A 16,589-nucleotide genomic window follows, 5' to 3' on the forward strand; every position below is an offset into this window, starting at 1 on the left:
ACAGGGTAAATATTATGGAAAACATATTAATTATTATAACCCGAACTTGTGTTTACAATGCAGCAATCTGCTTCGACTTTAAATAAGGCCTATAAGAAAACTTGGCAGATTTACAGAAACTTTCCAAATGTTTTGGATAGCTAAAAAAATACATGTATTCAATTTGCTATTTGTGAATTAGACGATACTGTATATGTCTATCATTGCATCACCAGCGAGACACGAAGTTCTTTATACAAACACTATTTTATGGCTATTTTATGACATACTTATGTTTTAACTCTAGTGTGATCAGTGGCTTTATGGTTGAGGAAATTGTGCCATGGTGCATCTGGGTGTCACCACGCTCATTGCGCAACATTTTTTACGCAGCGCGGAAGGCTTGCTGCGCCGCGTCCTGCTCGGTGCAACGCGCGGATGATACCAAAGATCGGCGAAACGGGAAGAACATGACAGAAACGATGCCTCTGTTTGCTTCATTATAATCGCGAACATGGGCGACAGAAGCGAGAGGAGCTCGGCGAGGCGCAAGCGGAGAACCACGATCTCCGGAGACGCGGCGGGAGCCCACGCGAAGCGCGGCGGCGCGGGAGAGACGCTCAGCGGGCAGCTGAAGGAGAAAGAGCAGAGGCACGAAACACCAGCGAATAAACACAAGAATCACAACGATGCTGGCCATGACTCCTTCAGGTAAATTATGTTATGAAAATGTGTTTTTGACTTGATTTGTGCAGCATGTCTCTCTCTCTCTATCGAAGAAGATGCTGATACTGTAACATATATACATATACATGTACAGGGCCTATGGCTTTTTATTTTAGTATTATTTATATAATATTATGTACATTTTCCAGTTTTCATCATTTTAATTAATTAATTTTGTTATGTGGAATGTTATATTTTATTATAAATATTTATATTTATCCAATTTTTAAGTGTTTCATCTAATATTCATATTTTCTTTTATTTTTGCATTATTTCAGTTACCCAAAACATAGTTTTTTTTAAAGTTTGGGTTAACAATAACAACACTGTTTATTAACTTCATAATGCACGATTATTAACACTGTAACAGTTACAGTATATTGCAACATACTGTACATATGCACAGGCATAAAGGCAGTGCTTATTTAATATTGTATTTTTCTCAAATTTTCAATTAGCTTAGAATTTAATATAAATATGAATATATTAGAAAATGAATATATTTTATAAATATTTCTATTTAGCGTTTTATGTTTCAGCTTTAGATACAGTAACTTTAGTAATCAATTTGAATTGATTTAGTGTTTTTTTTTTTTTTTTTTTTTTTGTAGGTTTGAGTTTTTATCTAATGATCATATTTTATTTTATTTAAGCTTTTTTATTATTATTATTATTACCAGAAATTATTTGTAATCATTCTAGTTTTAGTTAACAATTACAGCACTGTTTATTGGACATGCACCCTGGTAATCTCATAATGTATCATAATAGTAACACTTTAACAATATCAAAGCAAGTTAGTTTAAAGATAAGACAGCACAAGAGCACTTTTAAAGCAAAACAAGTTTGCTTTGTTGCAATTGATCATATAGTGGTATAAAGTTCTTATACATGCATGCATATTTGTTTATTTTCTATTAACCAATGACAAACATATGGATGTCAGTTTAGTTAAACATTGTCTGTATGCACATATTCAGTTAATTACTATACGTTCAGAATTTGATAGTCACTATACTAGATTAATTAAGGCTTTGTGCGTTCATATGCACAGTGAAGAATAGGAGGAAATTTAGGGAGGTCAGGACTGAGAAATGGGGCAAGGGAGCACATGGATTAATCACAGTATCATAACTCTAGCAGCAGTCAGTTGTGTACAGTGTTTCACTTCAGTACATGGGTCACTCTATTGTATAATAGTCCTAAACTGAGAATGGAAGTGAAAGATCTTGTGTAGCGCCGGTTCTCATTTCCATTTGATAGATTCATTTAGTTTTTAATGATGTTCACAAAAATATATATAAATAGCATGCTTCCTGTGCTATATGCTTCCTGCGCTATTAATATAATGATGTAGTGATAATATAGGTATTGGCATTTCCTGGTAATAATCTTCACATTTTCATAGTATACATACTATGTGTCCTGCAAATGTAGAATGAGTTGACCCAGACACAAAAGCTTATATAGTTTATTATTAGTATTTTGCAATTTTTTAAATGTTTATATCGAGTTTTAGTCATTTTAGTACTTCATCGACTTCGATCTTATTTTATTTTATTTAATTTATACATTTATTTTAATTAATTTTTAAGTTTAATAATTATTAGTATTTCAACTTAAGCTCAGTTGATTTCATTTAGTTGCCAAGTCAACATTTCTAATTGATTTAACTTTACGTTTTTCACTTAATGTTAATATTTCTTTAATTTATACATTTATTTTAATTTAATTTAATGTTTAATAATTTTAGTACTTTATCTCGAGCTTATTTGATTTAATTTAGTTGCCAGGTCAACATTGAAAACTTTCAATTTCAATATGAATATTAAATTTAGAATATTTAATCATATTTAATTTTCAAATGGCTTTTTAAATCATTTTAGTTAGCAGTAACAACACTGGTTGTAGATTGTCCACAGAAGAAAAAAGCATTTTAGGTGAAGGTGTGAAGATCTGAAATCATTGGTAATAACGATAAGATCATCATGACCACAATCTTTAATAACCTTTATCAACCATGCCTCATACACACACACACACACACACACACACACACCGAGAGCTTCCTTCCTGTATACTGAGTCAAATTGCTCAAACTCTATAGCATTTCCTCTCTGATTTGCTTGTGTATCTTATAAACTTGGTGTCTTATAAAGAGTGTCTGGGATGCTACAACGCCTGAATGTCATTGCATCAGACAGCAACATATCAAGTGTAAATGCACTCTAATGCTGCAGGACCTTTTTTTTCAGAACTGCTTTATTTGAAATAGATGACACTTTGTTGATATGTTGTTCCCTGCAATGACATTGAGACATGCCATACTGTAAGTGTCCGATACTTTTTCAGTCTGTAGTCTGAGGCCTTCAATAGCTGTTAAAGTAGACCAGAAATGCATATGCAGTTATTATTGGTAGAAAACATGTGATCAACTGCTGTCTGACTCATTTTGTCTGTCTCTTCAGCTGCCATAAGCTGCAGGAGTCGCTGCTCAGCTCCAACAGCGGCTACAGCAACTACAGAGGAATCCTCAACTGGTGTGTGGTCATGCTGGTAAGATTTAAAATTATGCATTTAGCAGACACTTTTATCCAAAGCGACTTACGTTGCATTCAGGCTAACAATTTTTACCTATCATGTGTTCCTGGGGAATCGAACCCCCAACCAACGCAATGCTCTACCACTTGAGCTACATGAACACTTAGATTTCAGGCCGAATGGCAATTAATGTCTAATATTGCATGTCCATAAAATATCCATGTTTTCTCTAGATGAGTTTGTTTCTTCATTTGGAGAAATGTAATATTACATCACACACCAAAGGATCCTCTGCAGTGAATGGGTGCCGTCAGAATGAGAGACCAAATAGCTGATAAAAACATCACAATAATCCACAAGTAATCCACACCACTCCAGTCCATCAGTTAATGTCTTGAGAAGTGAAAATCTGTGTGTTTGTAAGAAACAAAGCCATTATTAAGGCGTTAACTTTAAACTGTTGCTTCTAGATGAAATCCTTAATCCATAATAACACTTCCTCCTGTGAAAAAGTCCTTCTCCTGTTGTCTCTCACATCAAAATCCACCCAAACATTTGTTCAAAACAGTTTTGGACTGTTTTTGCCTGTAAACAGAGCTTTATCTGTGCATCTCTGTTTATCTGTGCTCTCTCCCGATTCAGACGAGACGACATTTTCTCTGGAGAAAGTAAGATTATGGAGGACTCGCAAAAAACTTCTTAGTAATGTATTTGTTTCTTACAAACACGCAGCTTTTGTCTTCTCCAGATGTTAGCTGATGGACTGGAGTGGTGTGGGTTACTTGTGGATTATTGTGATGTTTTTATCAGCTGTTTAGACTCTCATTCTGACGGCACCCATTCACTGCAGAGCATCCATTACTGAGCAAGTGATGCAATGCTACATTTCTAAAAATCTGATGAAGAAACAAACTCATCCTTATCTTTATGGCCTGAAGGTGAGTACATTTATTGCAAATTTAAATTTTGGGTGAATTATTCTTATAACTGTATAAACCCTACTCTGGAGGCATATGGAAATGTAAGTCATTGGCCCTTATAAAACATCGTAGGGGTTTGGAGAAAGAAGTAAGGTTCTGTCTTTACGCCGTGTGTAGGTAATGTAAGATCACTGTCGGCTTGAACATTTGAATGGCTTGGGTCTGATGGCACTGGTTATTTTTGTTCTCTCTGCTGCTGGAATCTTTCCCTGTGTTTGTCCTCAGATGATCTGGAACAACAGAAATCAAATCTGTGTAGAAGGAAATGTCTATGACCATGCATTTGCTTGAATGATGATCAAAAAAGACTATTTTTGCCCTTCATCGCAGTTATACGCGTCAAGTTCATTCTGGGTTGTTGTGAACTCAATAAGATTGAATTGAGTAAAAATGTGACCTTTATCCGCGGCTCCGTTCTCGTATAATCATATGACATGCAGCACAATGCCAGACGTGTTAGTTTGCACAAGCTGTTACAGAATACAACTTCTGCAGTGAAAACAGAGAGAAGTGACTGAAGTTTAACTAAAGTTGTTGTGATAGCCTCGATTCACATGAGTTCCCACATTAAAGCGTATAATTCAACCCAGAGGGTGTTTATTCCTCCGCTCTCTCTCTCTCTCTCTCTCTCTCTCTCTCTGTCTGTCTGTTTTTCCACTCAAAAGCAGCAGCATGGTGTAATTTACTAGTTGCTGTTTGAGGTTTAATGCATTCATCTCATGTGTCAGACTTAAAACTCATTTATAGAGCAAGACTAATAAAAAAAAATATATATATCTGAAGTGTAATTTTAGTATTCTGTTTTATAGTTTTATGTTTTTCATTTTTTTTTAATGTTTTTCATTTTGTTAGCGATATTTATTTTATTTTGTAGTTTAATTAAATTTTTATTTTACAAATATTCCTGTTTAGCTTTAATTTATTTTTATTTCACTTTAAAATTTTATTTTATCACTTTAATGTATGCTTATTAATTTCAGATTTCAGTTGGCTGACAAGGCAACAGTGTCAGCTTTATTTTAGTATTATTTCTATAATATTATTGTATTTTTATGTTTTGAATTATATTCTATTTTTATGTTTAATTTTAGTTTAAGTTTTAGTAATTTTATTTGTCATTTATTTTTAATTTATTTTATTTTGTTTTTAGTTTTAGTAATTTTAGGACCTCAACTTAAACTTAAAGGTCATTTTTTTATTTTTTTATTTATTTATTAGTTTTTCATCTTATATTCATATTTAATTTGATTTCAGCTTTAATTAAAATTATATTTAATAGTTTTCATTGGAATAAATTTAGTAAATCAGCCTAATCTTATTTCAGTTATTTTGACATGGTTTATATTATTCTTTTTTATATATATAGTTGTTTTATTTTTTTGAGCACTTTAACTTCAATTAATTTATTTAATATAGTTGCTAACTTTTACCATTTTTTTATTTAAGTTTTAATCTAATATTTATGTTTTATGATATTTCAGCTTTATTTCAAATGCCAAAAAAACACATCTAATATTACTATTATTTATAAATATTATTTTTTTATATTACTGTATTTTAGATTAATTTTGATTACCAAAAATACTCTTTTAAATCTTTTAGTTAACAACACTGTTTATTGTAAATGCACCCTGGTTTTTCTATAATATACCAAATCTCACTGAACTCTTATCAGAGACCTTTGCCTGTCCTAGAATGAACTTTGACCCACTAACAGATCCTGCCAGCTATCGGCAGGCTATAAATACAGTGTCAATGAGTCTGACATGTAATATGCTGAGGATGTATGTGCTAACGCTACTTATGATGATGTGTCAATCAAAAGACAAACAGTCCTTCAAATGAATCTCAGTCTGTCAAAGAGTCTCTCTTCCCTGCAGTAATGAAAAATCAAACACTTCTGGAGATTATTTAAATGAATGCTCAGAAATGTCACCCGTCCTCTAAAAATAAACATCTATTTCACTCTGAACCGCTGAGAAACTGGAGCAACATCTTCAAAGACATGGAAAGCAAATCACCATTCTGAAACCAGTATTAATCCTCGCTGTGAAACACCATCGCATTGCTGTTACTTCATTTAAAAAAAACATACTCCAATGAATATCCTAAAATGTTTTAAATCCATTAATAGATCATTATGAAGGTACAGTAGAAAGGCGGCTACATTTGAGAGATTTCGGCTGGAAAAAATAATAGATGGAGGGCAACTGTAGGGTCCTGAAAGTCAAAGTCTCATTCGGTTTCTCTGCAGAGAAACTGAGTTTAAACAATAATCAATAAAGCTTTAAAACTAGAGCTTGGAGATTTGTAAGTGACAACATTTTGTATAGAAAGTCAGTGTTATTTGAGTTGTTTTTAAAAAAAAAAATTCTGAAAACATCCACCGGTCAGGTGGCTGTTAACATAGAAATGTGGGTCTCTCTACACTATTACACTATTAAAGAAATTTAGGATAGAAAAAAATTTGACTCAGTGATTGATAGTAAATTTCACAAACAATTACACAGAAATGGCAAGTAATACATTGAACTGAACATGAAATTTTAGATATCAAAGTAGAGAAACTAAAATAGTATTTTCTTGTTAAAATAATATGTACTCCAATAATCTGCATTATACAAAGTTTTAACATAAACTAATAAAGTTAATGTCATGCATGTTTGCCATTCATACATAAATGACTGACAAATTAGGTTTATTAGTTTACATTAAACTCCCAATGGGAATGGACTGGAAATTTTATAAGCAATTTATATATATATATATATATAAATCCTACATTTAGGCCTAAATATTTATTGAAGGTTGAAATCAATGACAAGTCTCTTGGAAAAGAGCGTGTGTGTGTGTGTGTGTGTGTGTGTGATGAAATGAACCGAAGTCCCACAGCCTTTAAGCATTTGCCTTAGCATGGATCTATGTGCTAAATCAATTAGCGATACGTTTTTAATGAGGTCAGGGTTAAATCTGGCAGCTTTCCTTGAGCAAATCTAATCAAATGGCCTTTGGAATGAGAAAGTCTTTCAGCAAATCCTCCTCTGTCATAAATCATCGGCGAATCTGCTGTTACAAGTGGCTCAAAGTCTTCAGGCCTTGTGTTTTGATTCAAAATTTCACCAAATCACAGTGAATTTAGTTTAAAAAAAAGCTGATGTGACATTCAGAACAAGTCAGTTTTCAGTAGCTGAGTCTGAAATATGAGCGCAGAAACCTAAAGCATGGAAACTTCTCTAAAGGGTCAGAGGTCAGATGTGTTTATCACACTGGAGAGCTTTATCTGAGGTTGTCTATGATGTTGTGCTGTAGACTTTGTTCTCTGCTAGTGACAGCTGTACAACACACATTCACTGGGGAGAAGCATATATCTTTCTATTTTAGAGTGAACAAATGTATGCTGAACATCTTAAAGGAATAGTTCACTCAAAAATTAAAAACCATTACTTCATTTGCTCACCAATGGATGCTCTGCAGTGAATGGGTGCCGTCAGAATGAGAGTCCAAACAGCTGATAAAAACATCACAATAATCCACAAGTAATCCACAGTCAAGTCAAGCAGTTAACATCTGGAGAAGGTTATTTTATCAACATTTTTTGGGGTAAACTTCTCTTTCAAAGGATCAGATTCAAATACAAAAAAATGTGGTTTTAATATCCAACCAGAAATGTTTTAGCTCTATATTACAGATGAGCAAAAACTTAATATTGCATTTTCTAGATAAAAATAAACATATGAAATAGACTTGAGCCTGACATAACCATCTAAATCATCATATTTCTAATGTTAGACATAGGTTTTCCTCCAGTGCATCTCTTTAGTGTTACCTGTAGGCTTGAATACAAGTGAACCACAAATGCATTAAATTGGTTTCTTTGTTTGTGTTTAAAGGTTCTGTCCAATGCACGGTTGGTCCTGGAGAACCTTATAAAGTAAGTATATCATTAACATCATTTGTTGCTTAATTCATAAATAAACCGGCAATGGTAATGTGATTTCTCAAGCTCAGTGACTCACTAATTTCTGGCTAATGATCCAGCTGAAGCGTCTGAATGAGACAGATAATGACCGTGCCCGCCAGGAACTAAATACTTGTCATTAAGCAAAGACTTTCATCCAGAGCAGCGTATAGGGCAGTAATCGCTGCTCGTCCTCTGGAGAAAGACCTGTTAAATGGCAGCAGTAATAATGAAGAAACTCTCCGGTTTGTTGGTTGCTTCTATCAGGTGTTGAACACAGGAGCTTTGGCTTCTGGGATTTTTCAGATCGTTCTCACTATTAAAAAACATTTATTCAGCATTAGCAAAAATGAGGCTTTCCCTAACAAACACCAATAGGGATACAGCCAAACGTATTCATTTATTTATTTATTTGTTTGTTTGTATGAATAAAAAAAGCTTCTTTTTTTAGAAGCTGTTAAATTACGATTTTTGTTTAATTTTTGCATTGCATTTGTTTTTACATTGTGGCATTCTTCCAATTTTTATTGCTATGGGAAAAATCCCAAATATTTACATCTTTGTCATTTGTTATATATATTAAAAATCAACATAAATGAAATATGCAGTATGCAGTATATACAAAATGCATTATGCACATTAGCATTAGACAATGTTACACAGTATGATGAAAAATTCAAGGTAACATTTAACACATTAAAACATAAGGTTTCTCATTAGAAATGCATCTAATTCTCCTCTTGTCTTCAGATATGGCATTCTGGTGGACCCCATCCAGATCATCTCTCTCTTCCTGAAGGACCCGTACAGCTGGCCGGCTCCGTGCCTGATCATTGGTATGAGAAGTGTGTGTGGTTTGTGACCTGTACTGCAGATTCATGCTGAAGACATCATTTCACACCACATTTACCCTTTCTGTCATGCATAAATATCCACGTCTATATTCCATGCATACTCAGTTCAATGTGCCGTGTCTAATCTGTTTGCTTTTGCAGTTTCCAACGTCTTTATAATGGCAGCTTTGTACATAGAGAGAAAGCTATCTGTGGTGAGTTGCATGCTGGGAATTGCATACATAGTGTTACAGATATAACTAACTACACTAAAGAGTGAGTTTGTTTATTGCAGGATAAATGTACATCTGTTAGCACAAGTGTTTTCTTTGCTGGTTGGTTTTAATAAAGTTGTGTTATTTCTTTTCCAGGGCACCGTCTCAGAGTGCACCGGAACATTCCTTCACTGCATCAATCTTGCAGCTCTTTTATTTGTCCCAGCCGGTACAGTTCTCAGTGTGTCCTCGATGACCCCAGGTATCATCCTCCATCAGTGTGCATATCTTCATACTAACACCTTCAGCCTCAGGTCTTTTAAGAAAGTGTCACTATAGCATTGTTTTCTCATGCACTAACTAAAAAGATAATAATAATAAATAAAACAAATCTATTAGTGGTTGTTTTTACTTTTGGCCATGTGATTTGGTTGTTTTTAATGAGAAAATGATGCATTTGATGTAATCTTTTATCTTAAAAATTGACTAGTCACTATGTATCACTACATTTAGAAACTGTTTATGTCATATGTCTTGTATGTAAGTTCTGGGGTTCTTGTGTTGTTATGTTTCAGTGGGTGGTGTTGTGGCGTTGGGTGTCTTCACTGTTCTCTTCCTCAAGCTCTATTCATACAGAGATGTCAACAAATGGTGCAGAGAGATCAGACGCGCCAAAGCCCGAACCCTGTCTCGCTCTCACTCCTGTAAGTAACACTCCAACCTCACCAAAAACCACACACATTTTTATCATGACATCAGGCATATTTTCATTTTCACACGCATTTCTTTGCATGACTGCAAACACTTCTAGATACACAATCACTTCTGAAATGCATAATTGCACAAATCTTATTGCAATGCACATATAGCAATTATAGCATGCATTAGAGCTAACATTACAATAGATTGCTCTTGTATGAATGCACTGTTTTGATTTGCATTTAATTTTTTATTTTGCACCAATAACACTTGCCACTTGTTCTTCTATCTCTCCTGTAACATCTGTGGTTTATGAATCTTGTGTTTTGTCATCTGTTATGTGCTCTCAGTGTTTGTTTGAGATGTGATTTCTGCTTGCTCAGTGTCTGTGCATGAGCATAGTGCCACATACTGGACAAAGAAAAACAGCACATTTGCTGTGAACTTATTAGCATCATTTATATAAACATGCTGAGTGTTGAGGGCAAATTAAAAGTATCTAATTAATAAAGAAATAAAAAAACAAAAATACCCAGGCAACTGTCTACTAAACACTGAAAGTCTGAAAAAAAATGATGCAGAAACTATTTTCCACTGAGAAATTTTCTAGTAAGTTTTATAATTACTTACAGAGAAACAACAACTAATACATTGAATTAAATCTGAAATTTTGAAAGAGTAAGACTGAAATAGTTTTTGTTACTTGAAATAAAATAAATGTTAGCTGAAAAAAATATATAAAAATGTTTTAATTCATCTAGTTACCAAGTCATAAGGGTACATTTTTCTAAATTGAGATTTATATATATCACCTGAAAGCTCAATCAATAATCTTTCCATTGATGTATGGTTTGTGAGGGGGACAATATTTGACCGAGATACAACTATTAGAAAATCTGGAATCTGAAGGTGCAAAAAAAAATCTAAATATTGAGAAAATCGCCTTTGAAGTTGTCCAAATTAGGTTCTTAGCAATGCATATCACTAATCAAAATGAAGTTTTTACATATTAACAGTAGGAAATGTACAAAATATCTTCATTGAACATGATCTTTACTTAATATCCTAATGATTTTTGGCATTAAAGAAAAATCAAGAATTTTGACCTGTACAATGCATTTTTGACTTTTGCTACAAACATACCCAGTGACTTAAGACTGCTTATTTATATATATATATATATATATATATATATATATATATATATATATATATATATATATATATATATATATATATATATATATATATATATATATAACAAAAACTAATAAACATGGCAAAAACTAAATTTGTTAGTAATTTGTTAGTAACTAAACATAAAATGAAACTGGGAAATATAAAAATAGTATCTCTGTGATACTAAAATACAGGTATCTGTAGTATTACTGGGTTATGTAAACTTCAAACTAAACTCCAAATGTTGTTAAGCCAACTTGCAAAAGTCTTGACCTGATGAGGTTTCATATTGTAGCATGATCAAGGAGTGTTATCATACTCCGCTCTGTGTTTTTGGTCTCTTAGCAGAGAGTATCTGAATGAATGCAGTGTGTGTTAATGTTTCATTTTCTCCTGTAGGCCCATCTGTGCACAAAGCCAACGGCACGACTGGATACACACACGTGAGCTATCCAGGAAACCTCACACACAGAGGTCAGTCACTACAGGACAAACACAGTTATGAAGGAGGTTCAGTAATAGATAGAACATATGAATTCAAATGTATAAAATTGAATTAATAACTCATTTCTTTTTCTTTTTTTTTTTACAGACATTTATTATTTTATTTTCGTTCCAACTCTGTGTTACGAGCTGAACTTCCCGCGGTCTCCCCGGATCCGGAAGCGTTTCTTACTGCGTCGACTGCTTGAGATGGTGAGTGTATGACAGCAGACGCTGTCCTGAGACACACGCTTACAGTTTGCTCTTTCTGATCATTTTATATCAATTCTTCTTTCTTGCAGCTGTTTTTAATGCAGTTAATGATTGGATTAATACAGCAGGTATGCAAATTAAATCAAAGTTTTTGTATATATGTGGCATGATGTTTTTAATGACTTTTATTTATTATTCATTTATTTTTTGATAGTGGATGGTTCCGACGATTCAGAACTCAATGAAACCTTTTCAGGTAGAATTCCACTTTAATGTTTTAAACATGTAAAGCCTGAAATATACAATTATATTTAGAAAAACCTAATGTTTTGAAATGGTTGTTTGAACCTTTAGACAAAAATAAAATGTTTGCATGTGTTTGTAAAGTAGCATATTTGATACATCAAGCTTTATTAGCTTTCTCATATAGTATGATATTATATATATACTGCTCAGTTTAATTCATAGGCCCAAACTGAGCAAAAATATGCAATATGGTGAAGATGCTGATATTAATATGGACAAAAAGCAATGATATTCTGATAGCTTGTAAATCAGTGTGATCTATATAACAGTATACCAGACTACATACATTAAATGAAATAAATATCAGATGTCACTCTACAGTATATCTCCCAATAATATCTTGATATTTAAATGTTTAGTTTTATGATCAAAACATATAATGCAACGCGATACAGTGATGATTAAGAGATTTTTGAAAGCCTTTGAGACATAAAATGATGTAGGCATTATCAAGTAAAGCAAAGTCCAGTACACGTGAAGCACAAGCTGAAGCTAGACTTTTGTGCAATGATAGTAAAAGGTCTCTTACTTGCTAAAACGTATGAATCAGACAACAGAAAAATGCATTGAAATTGAAGGTTGCCCAGGGGTTGAACTAGTTCGGCAAACAAAAAACACTTCTTTAGCATGCTGTTTTTATCCATTTATCCTATTTATCTACTTATTGATCATAGAGTCTCTGGCTCTTTTGACAGGACATGGATTTGTCCAGAATAGTTGAACGTCTGCTGAAACTTGCGGTAAGAGAAACAAATGCAAACAGATGCTGTTGCTTTATGGTTTCTACTGCTTTCACTGTGGAACCTGCTGTGTCTATGGTGCGAAATTTAGGCCCTCATCAAATTCAGTTCAAGTTTTCCCTTTTGCAGCTGATCAGCTCAATATAGTCATAAATAAACAATCTAATTAGCAGTCAGCTAATAATTCATTTAGAAAACACTTTTAATTTTTGTATTATGTTAAAACTATGTAGCAAACTGAATGGTACAGTTTAGCATTATACGAAATATTTAAATGCTGAATGCCACGATTGACCAATCAGAATCAAGGATTCAAGCAGCTTGAATTTCACAGCTGATGTCATATTTGTGGCCCCTCCTCCTCAGAGTGTCTAATGGCACAAGCCCCGCCCCTTCTCCCTGTCCCACTACAGGTGCCCAATCATTTTATCTGGCTCATCTTTTTCTATTGGTATTTCCACTCCTCTATGAACTTCGTAGCGGAGCTCCTGCAGTTTGGAGACCGCGAGTTTTACCGCGACTGGTGGTGAGTGGCTTCGTCCGTCCAGAGATGATTCAGGCTTATCAAAACCTGTAGTAGTAAAGGTCCATTTACACCAAGGATGGTAACTATAAAAATAACTATAACTGTAAAGTTTTAATAATCCTTATAATTCTTTGAGAAGTATAATCTACAACTATAATGACAAAGTAACTATCACTGGAATCACTATTTATTTCCAGATAATGAATGATAAAAACATTGACAATCAGAATCCACTTGAATTTAAGGAGCTTAAACATAAAAAAAAATTGCAGTGCGTTATTATAATAAACAACACTATTTTACATTTGTTTTTACGCTATACAGTTTTTTATAGTTATCATTCGTATTGTAAGCGGTCCTTAACTCGTAAGAGAATTGCTAAATCTACAACACAGCTATAAAAATAACACAGAGGAATGATATCATTGGATATGGAAGCCTGTTTATGTCACAAAAATAAAATAAAAACGATAATTGCAATCTCACAATTCTGACATTTTTCATGCAATTTTGAGTTTATATCATAATTCTGACCTTTTATCTCATAACTCGGAATTGTTTTCTCACTATTCTCAGAAAAGTCAAAATTAACTTAGTTAACTTGAAATTGTGAGAAAAAATATCATTCTGAATTATCGCGAAATAGACTTTTGATTTTATTTTTACCTCAGAATTCTGATAAACAAAGTTCTATTGTTTTTTAATTATGTGGGAGAAACAGACTTCATTAGTTGCATTCACTTTTTTAGAGTGATTTGTTCAGAATCCAATGCTATATCAGAATCCATCCAAATTTAAAGAGCATTTAAAGACAACAAAACTGAACAATTGTAATAAACAGAACATTATTGTCTGTTGGGGTGGATGCTAATATAGTTATTGCTATGGTTATAATGAATGGACCTTGCATTACTTTTGGAGTCACTGTTGTATCCTTATTTCCAGACCAATATCAAAAATAATGTCCAAAATTCATCAAATAAAGTCTTTTAAAAACACATTTGTGCATGATTTGTTTTGCAGTTATTTATTTAGCATTTAATGCATCACATTGCAGAAGTAAAACAGCATGCAAATGCCATTTCATGAGAAAGTTTTCACACTGTGAAGTTTGGTGTTTGGCTGATGATCTTTATATGTGCAGGAACTCTGAAACAATTCCGTATTTTTGGTCAAACTGGAACATTCCTGTTCACAAGTGGTGCCTAAGGTGAGCCGAGTTTATCAGCTTATGTGATTGGATTTGTCTGTTATTTGTGCACCAGAGGTGATTTTTATTGCAGCAGTGTTGAGCTTTGTGTTCATATTACGACAGAAATCAGTTTTGAGATAAGTTTTTGTGGTCTGTTCATGTCTTACAGCAGTTTGTTCATTGATTTCTCATTTTCTGTTTCCCTTCAGACACTTTTATAAGCCCATGTTGGTGAAAGGAGTAAATAAGTTAGCAGCTCAGTTAGCCGTGTTCTTCATGTCGGCGTTTTTCCATGAGGTCTCTTTGCTCACTTACATTGCTACGATTTACAGTCAGGTTATGTTCCTGTGTCTTTAATAGTCCTGACAATGTTTTGTTTATTTTTTGCCAGTATTTAGTGAGTGTTCCTCTAAAGATGTTTCGCCTCTGGGCGTTTCTGGGAATGATGGCACAGGTCAGTCTTAAATATTCAATATAGCTTGAACATCAAACTAAATGACTCATTTCACATTCTGCTTCTGTTTCAGATCCCGCTCGCCTATTTTGTGGGCCGATTCTTGAGGGGAAACTATGGCAATGCTGCTGTCTGGATGTCGCTGATCATCGGCCAGCCGATCGCTGTGCTCATGTACTTTCATGACTATTACGTGCTGCATTATGGGAATACGGCAGAGGGCGTCGCGGCATGACGCAAGCACTTCTGCATTAAAGAAGTTGAATGTAAAAACAATGCATATATTTTTAGAAGGGAAATTTTTCGATTTTTAACAGACTTCATCCCAAATCGAATGTGATCATTATTCCGAATGACTTGAGCAGGTGTGTTTTATAACGTGCAATCTAATGTTAACACTGCCGAGCCAAAGCAGCACATCATTGCAATGCCTTCTCAGTAATATTTCATACTTGACATTTTCATACTAAGATGATCAATCAAAGTGGCGCAAAATCAAAAGTGCATTTGTATTTTTCCAAATGCATTTCAGAACTCATGTCTCCAATATTAATGTCATGTTTTTTTATTCTCTGTGCTGTTGCTTTGGTAGTGCGACTAACTGAATCTGTGAGTTTTTGCACTTTATTCAGAAATGCATGATGTTTGTCAACCTTTTAAAGGTTCATTTAAAGAATGTAAATGCTCTTATGTTGATTTCAAAACTTGTTGATTTTATGAGACGTGTTAAGTCAGTGCATTATATCAGCATTGTACATGAATCTGTGAAATTTTTCAAGCCAAAATTATATTATGTGCCATTTAATTTGCCTGTAGTGTTATTTAAATGGGTTTTAATGGGATTCAAGTACCAAGGTGGCCTAAAATGATGTAAGATGTTCTAGAGCATGTACATTTTCTCAACTCAAATTTGAAAACTATTTTGAGGAGTTTTTGTCTACTGATTTTTTTATTTCGGAAAGACATTTCCCAAGACTTTGTATGTTTTTCTCTCAGCTGCGTTTTTGTTCCTGTCAAATCCATCCTGGGCTGGTTGTGTAAACTACTTAGACTGGTACAAAAAACTTAGATTGGCCTAATCTTAGTCAGAAAAGTAAGACTGATTTAAGACTGTCTAAGTTGGTCAAAGTATTTCTTAAGACAGTCTTATCATAGTGGCTATGTTTGTGTAACTGGCCCCTGCTTTAAATATCTTGAGCATTTAAAGCAGCGGACAATAAAACTGCAGCGTGCTTATAATAAACAATGTTATCATCTGTTGGTTTGGACGCTTTGCAATCTTTATAGTTCGTATTATGAACGGTCCTTAACTCAAAATACTACCACATCACAACTATAACAACATAAGACCTTTTTTATTCAATAAAACCATCGACAGCCAATCAGAATCCCTCTTGACTTTAAAGAGCACGAGCATTGCGTAGCTATGGTGCATTGGGAACGCCCCTTGGCTGTGCCGATTGTCTTAAGCCCGTATGGAATCATGCCAATCCGCCGGCTGATGGCGCGGGTGCCACCACGATGCCACAAGGTCGCCACTCTTATACCAGCGACCGCACCATCTG

General features: G+C 33.9%; 1 protein-coding gene across 1 annotated transcript; it reads left to right on the forward strand.

Moving 5' to 3' along the window:
• The first annotated feature begins 297 nt into the window (after window positions 1–297).
• Window positions 298–16,280, forward strand: LOC113062576 (diacylglycerol O-acyltransferase 1-like). The gene is made up of 17 exons (XM_026232508.1): window positions 298–690; window positions 3,174–3,261; window positions 8,117–8,157; window positions 8,935–9,020; window positions 9,180–9,232; window positions 9,389–9,494; window positions 9,808–9,936; window positions 11,510–11,584; window positions 11,703–11,806; window positions 11,896–11,934; window positions 12,021–12,062; window positions 12,808–12,852; window positions 13,266–13,378; window positions 14,523–14,588; window positions 14,780–14,867; window positions 14,962–15,024; window positions 15,098–16,280. The coding sequence occupies exons 1-17, from the start codon at window positions 494–496 to the stop codon at window positions 15,257–15,259; spliced, it is 1,497 nt and encodes a 498-aa protein (XP_026088293.1). The 5' UTR covers window positions 298–493; the 3' UTR covers window positions 15,260–16,280.
• The last annotated feature ends 309 nt before the right edge of the window (window positions 16,281–16,589 follow it).

The sequence above is a fragment of the Carassius auratus genome, chromosome 44, assembly GCF_003368295.1.
Source record: "Carassius auratus strain Wakin chromosome 44, ASM336829v1, whole genome shotgun sequence".
Classification (NCBI taxonomy): domain Eukaryota; kingdom Metazoa; phylum Chordata; class Actinopteri; order Cypriniformes; family Cyprinidae; genus Carassius; species Carassius auratus.